General features: G+C 35.3%; 1 protein-coding gene across 4 annotated transcripts in view; it reads left to right on the forward strand.

Annotated features, from left to right (window-relative positions):
- The window catches only part of KLC1 (kinesin light chain 1), a 46,825-nt gene extending 42,766 nt beyond the window's left edge, over positions 1-4,059 (forward strand). For 2 of the 4 annotated variants that reach the window (XM_068947200.1, XM_068947201.1), the window contains exons 15-16: positions 1,228-1,294; positions 2,694-4,059. In XM_068947200.1, the coding sequence (XP_068803301.1) occupies positions 1,228-1,294; positions 2,694-2,759 (133 nt within the window). In that variant the 3' untranslated portion in view covers positions 2,760-4,059. The remainder of the gene's footprint in view (positions 1-1,227; positions 1,295-2,693) is intronic. The other 2 variants (XM_068947202.1, XM_068947203.1) reach the window with 1 other exon arrangement.
- The last annotated feature ends 1,941 nt before the right edge of the window (positions 4,060-6,000 follow it).

Consider the following 6,000-nt stretch of genomic DNA (forward strand, 5'->3'; position numbering starts at 1 on the left):
TATGAAAGCGTTTAAAAGACGTGCTTGACTCTGACTATTAGTAGTCTTGCTTCAGTGGAAGTAAAGACAGGTTAATATCTAATGTGATCTGTACGGATAAACCGTTCCGCATAACTGGAAGGCACAGGAGACTTTACATAGGCCAGTTGTCTGTACAACTGTAGGGGACAATGCAGGATTAGGGCCTCATGTTGTGAGTGGTTCATCAAATGTATATTCAAAGTCCTCATTTAGAAGCTTATAAGTCATTAAAGAGCTAGTGAAAAATGACAGGCAAAAACTATCACTGTGTTCTGGGCAGTGTCTGATGTCCTCTACTCTAATGTAGCTGTACGTTCATACTGTATTCACTGAAGTGAAAGGATGCTTAAGACTAATCTTGAATTTCATTATACACACTTTAAAATATTTTAAACATTGTGTATGTTTGAGTAAATGTAGATGAAATAGCCATTATTAATCCTCATCTCAAACACTTAATAGGTATTACTGTTAATGCAGTGATATTTTGATTATCAACAGTTCCTGTCCAGAGGATTACATTGATTTTTTTTTCCCCCCCCTCCCCATCTGTTGCTTTGAAAACAGTATTTTAGGGTTGCTGTTGCCACTGCCTGAAGCATAGTACAGCCACGTGCTTGACCAAAGTTAAGAGCAGTAACCATCTTGTAGCCCTTTACTTTGAAATGCTTAAAATAAAAGATTTCAAAATGCTTTTTGAAAAGATTTTGGAGATTACATAGATGGATCAGGCAGAAAGTACTAAACTAATGTTTGTTATAGATCTTGCATGTTAAATGCTGCCTACATGACAAATGTATTCATGTCTCACAAATTTCTCCTAACCTGTCTGAATATTTTGGTGCTTTGTATAAGAAGTTGCATAAACCAATAATGAGAATTAGCTAATTATAAATTAATACAAGTCACTATATTAATTTGATGTGCTGTAAAAATTGGAATTATATTTTCAATTGAAATTAAATCAATTGCATGAAGTGCTTAAACTCTGAGGAGCTTGTTATTAGTTTTATATGTAAGTTAGAACCGAGTGAAGAATGTGCACATTTTTATAATTATCTTAACAGGTATCCCTTGATCAGTTTTGGGGCACTGTTAAAACTCCCTTAAATATGCATTGATCGTTGTTATACTTGTGTTTTTGAGATGTTAGTTTTCAGCTATTCTGATTGGTTTATCCTTGCATGTTCACTGTCCTGGTTGCAGCATGAAGCGTGCCAGTTCTCTGAATGTTCTTAACATGGGTGGCAAGGCTACTGAAGATCATTTTCAAGTAAGAAGCCCTACAATATTCTTGCACAAATAAATATCCTCAGTAGGATTTGGGATAAAAAGAGCATAATAAATAGTAAAACAACAAGCTCCTAGTGATTAAGATCCCGGTTCAGTAAGGTGTTTTAAGCATATGCTTAAGACGTTCAGTGATGATTTCATGCATTATGCTTATTTTTAAGCAAGTGCTTAAGTCCAGTCAATAAGCAGCAGGTGGCTTTTATGATATCAAGCAGACTCTGGCCTGGGACCCTCTAACTATTACAATGGATATGAAACTTCTGGAATCTTACGGTCTTGTCAACACCATAATTAAAAAAAAAAAAACAAAAAAAACCCCAAAACCCAAGAACTTTTAAAGCTCATTTATTAAGTATTTTTGACTTGAGCAGCTTTATTGCAAAGGGCCCAGTCATCTCAACTGCTGTATGTTCCCAAATTCCCTTTAAATGCAAGTGCCCTTTTTTTCTGAGGTTGCTCAGGAATAGGCTCTAGAAGTTCACCTGATCTGTTATGCTTCTGCTAAAATACAAACGTTTTATTTTGCCTAACTGTACGTGGTGTGCCCATCTTGCTACTTCTTGTTTTTTTACCTAACAAGTCACTCTTTTGTATATTGTCAAGATAAGCTAGTAATGTTTTGTGTTCTAAACAGTGTTGTGCATTTTACTAACACGCTAACTGCAACTAATTTTAGGGAGATTTAACCGCTTCAGTATTAACAAAACTGTACATGAGGATCTTCATCGCTATTTGCCATAAAGTAGTAAGAAATCCCAAACTGTGTGACTCTTGTTTTACTGTTGAGCAGCATAAAGGTGTCTTAACTCTATTATCTCTACTGAGCATATTGCAGAATCTTCAGCGGTATGAAATGGATGCAAAATTTTGCTTAGAGTGAACCTCACCCAAAAAAATCCACCAGGGTAAAGCATAATTCTTTATAGCAACAGTGCTAAGATTTTTGAATTGTCGTGCCCTGGGTGCCATTAAATTGGATTCTCAGTATATAATTGAAGTTACTTCCAGGAGAGGTATTTATGATGTGCATAAACTGATATTAAAATTAGTAATCATTTTTTTGTAAACTTCATAGTTCACCCACTATGGACAGTCCTTCAGTTCCCATAGGTCAGCAGTTGTACTTCTGGTAAGATTTGGGTTAGGATTGTAATGGGTGTATATATTGAGATCTGTTTAGCATTGTTAGTTAAAAGTGGGGAAATTTTTAGTTAAATTTTTATCAAACTATGGAAAAACGTCCCTCACCCAATATGAACAAACAAGGCTGGTTTTCTGTATTTCCTCAGATTTGTTTCTTCCTAACTTTTTAAAGTTAATATATTTTTTTTTGCTTGAACTATTTGGATAACTGCATAATTTTTTTTTCCTTCACACAGGAACGAAATAATTGTCTGACAGACTCGAGAGCTCTGAGTGTCAGTCATACTGATTTGGCGCATTGAGATTCTTGGACAGAAGCTAGCTAAAATTCCTTTGTGAATAAAGAAGCACTGAGACCTTCAAAGCTTTGGTTCCTCATCATTATGTATAGGAACATCTAGTTTGTAGATTTTGGGGGGGGGGGGGGCAATGGACTGCTGTTTTTACTTTTCTAATCAGTGACAATTTTAAATAGAGCATTAGTGAGTATTTTCCTCTAAAGAGAAACTATATAAATATTGCTCATTGCACTGCTCCCATCCATGCTACTTATGTTGGTTTGATAGATCCGACTATTATTACAACAGCCAAAAACTTGTAAAAATACAAATGCATTTAAAGCATACCAAAATGGAGAGATGTTTGAAAATGCAGACGAAATGTGTAACAGTAAATATATACAGTGCTGGAATCAGAAAAGGATAAATTATGTGCATTACTGTATAAATTCAGATTCAGCATACTGTAGTGGTGGGGCTTTTCTTTGCACCACTGATTATTTAATGTTAAGAGACCATATCTGGCAAAACAGCACTTGGTTATTGGCTTACTTAACCACTAGATTGAGCTGTTAAATTTATTTTTAAAAAAAAAAAAAAGATGATGATGGTTGGGGTTACCTTATGTTTAAACGGCATGGATAGCAATACCTGTGACCATAAATTTGGTATTTGTTGCTATAAGTTTTTAGGGCACAATAATCAATGGAAATAGGACAGTTATTGTTGATCAGGACAAATGGAAAATGTTTTGACCTTTGTCTTCTATGGTTGAAGAACACTGAAGCGTCGGACTGCAACTGTCCTAGATCCGCTGCTCTTGCTGTTAGGGAAACCTCAAGCCTCAGGTTGATTCTTTCCTTCCTTGTCCACTGGAATTTACAGTCCCATCCTCTGCATGCAGAGAGTTGCTCCAGCATTTACGCTGATCCCAAATCCTGCCTTTCTTCATAATAGCTGATGACAGCAGAAGCAAGTGAAGCAGGTGACTGCAAGCTCAGCTGTTATACTGTGGAGTAGCTGCAGTGCAGAGGACCACTCAGATCTTAAGGGCCCCAGTGGAAGCACTAGATGGCGGTATGTGGCAAGCAACACGTTTGACCACACATCCATGTTAAATCTTCTTACAGCTAATATATATGCTGTCTGTATACAGGACTGCTGCTGGAACTAAGTATGTATTTTTAAATGTTTTATAGACACTAGTATTTCCTTTTGTTTTTCTGTAAAGCTTGTATTTTTTTTCATCTTCTGTAAAAACTCCATGTGAAGTTGGATGAGAAAGTAAAAAAAAAAAAAAAAAAAAAAGAAAGAAAAAAGTGTGTGTAGAAATATATTTGTGGTCATAGTTGTGTAGTTGGAAAATGCAAAACAAAATTGACTTTGGGAAGAGCTGGAATATTCATCCAAGGTTAGCACCAACGGAAGGAGGAAAAACAAAAGAACACAAACAAGTTTTAGTATTTGAATAGGCTGTGAAGAAGTCCTTAGAACTAGTACTTCTTAGAAGTATATGACTGGTTTTGCATCTGGTTTTAAACTGTTACAGTAACTGATGCAAAAAGTTGTATCTGTAATGCACTTGACTATGTTTACTAGGAGGTACCTTATTAGCATCTCTTTAAAGAAAGTTGCGTATGGTATACCTGCTATAAAGAACGTTTGGAAATGGTGAGATATGATGCTGCTAATATGTAGGAGTTTTAGCACAGAGTAGTGCAATTCATTAATGAATTTGAGCAAGAACAAATTGTTGCTCTGTTATCTTAACGATATATGCTCATATAATGTAAACTCTTGAATTTTAATCTTTTATTAAAGAGCTTATATATATATATATAAATATATTAAATATATATTTCTGTTTTTTTTAATTTGGGTTGTTTTTTTCCAGCAAAACATATTATATGCACCCACTGGTTCTCTGCATAAAGCCTGACTGAAGTAACTTTATACAGAGAACTATTCGTGTAGTTGCCAAGCCAGGAGGGTATCTGTCCCTAATCGACAGGCAGGACTGCAGGAGGACTCTACCACAATTGTTGCGTCGAAGTCTTCCTTCCTAGACAGGAAAGCTATTTTGGACACAGAGCTCACTTTGGTAGTAGAGAATTAGTTATATTGAAGAACTTGTTTTCCATCTTTCCAATTCTAAGGAAAATGTTTTTGCAGCCTCTCAAAAAAACCTGGAACTTGTATAAATAGAAATAAAATATTTAACCTTGTCAGACTAGCATAAACATTTTTAAAATACAAGAGTATGGTATGTTGATTGTGATAGTTAGCATGTTTTCTCATTTAGGGTTTAAAATAGCTTCTATAGTTGGTGCATTACTAGTACTGTGCTTTTCAAGACCTGAAGCCCTTATACAGTGTTTCAAAGTGTATTGGAAGATGAATCTTAAGTTGTTGGCCTACTGCTTGTTAAACAATTCCTATATTTAAAAGATATTAAATTTTTCAGAGAAGAAATACAAAATTCAAGACTGTTCTCTAATATATGGATCCTCAAGGGTGGTGGCCAAATAACTTATAATCAATCTTACGGTTATGACCCAGTGTGCTATTTGCAGTCTGAGAGAAACTTTGTAAAGTATGAAAACAAATTTAAGGTTAAGCTTCCTTGTGTTCAAATCGTGAATTAATTACTGTATGGTTGTGGTTTGTATATATTTAAATTACAGGTAGGCTTCTCAGTGGGCTTTTATTTAAGATTTTCTTCCGGAATTCCCTCTGTTCCACTTGCAGCTAACAGTTTGCATAGAGTGTAAAACTGAAATGGCTAACTGACTTTAATTCTTAGATGTCTTCTGTAACAAACAAAAAAGTCATGGTTCTGATAAAACAAAAGACTGGTAAAGACCTTCAGAATTGACAGATCTTGTTAGGGAAGCTGCAAGCCTCAGTAGCAATATCTTGTTGTTAATCTACCATGTTTTTCTCTGTTCAGAACAGTAGGCATCAACTTTATTAAAAAGGTAATGACATCTTCATATTAAGCCAGTTCCTGTAGAGTCTCCCTCTGTTAATAGTGATGAGTCTTTTCTGGAGTGTACAGTCAGCGAGACTCGCGTGTAGGAAGAATCATACGTGAATTGTTACTGATAGAGAAGTAGGTGCCTGTTTTCCCTTTTATCCGTCTGGTTGTGCACTAGTTTTTAGCAATATTGTCAATATTTGTTTTTGAGTTTAGAGCTTAATAAATAGACAAGTGTTTCATCTTACAATAACAATTTGCTCCTCTTCTAGAGGAATAACTGAGCTA

The sequence above is a fragment of the Struthio camelus genome, chromosome 5, assembly GCF_040807025.1.
Source record: "Struthio camelus isolate bStrCam1 chromosome 5, bStrCam1.hap1, whole genome shotgun sequence".
NCBI classification, from domain to species: Eukaryota; Metazoa; Chordata; class Aves; order Struthioniformes; family Struthionidae; genus Struthio; species Struthio camelus.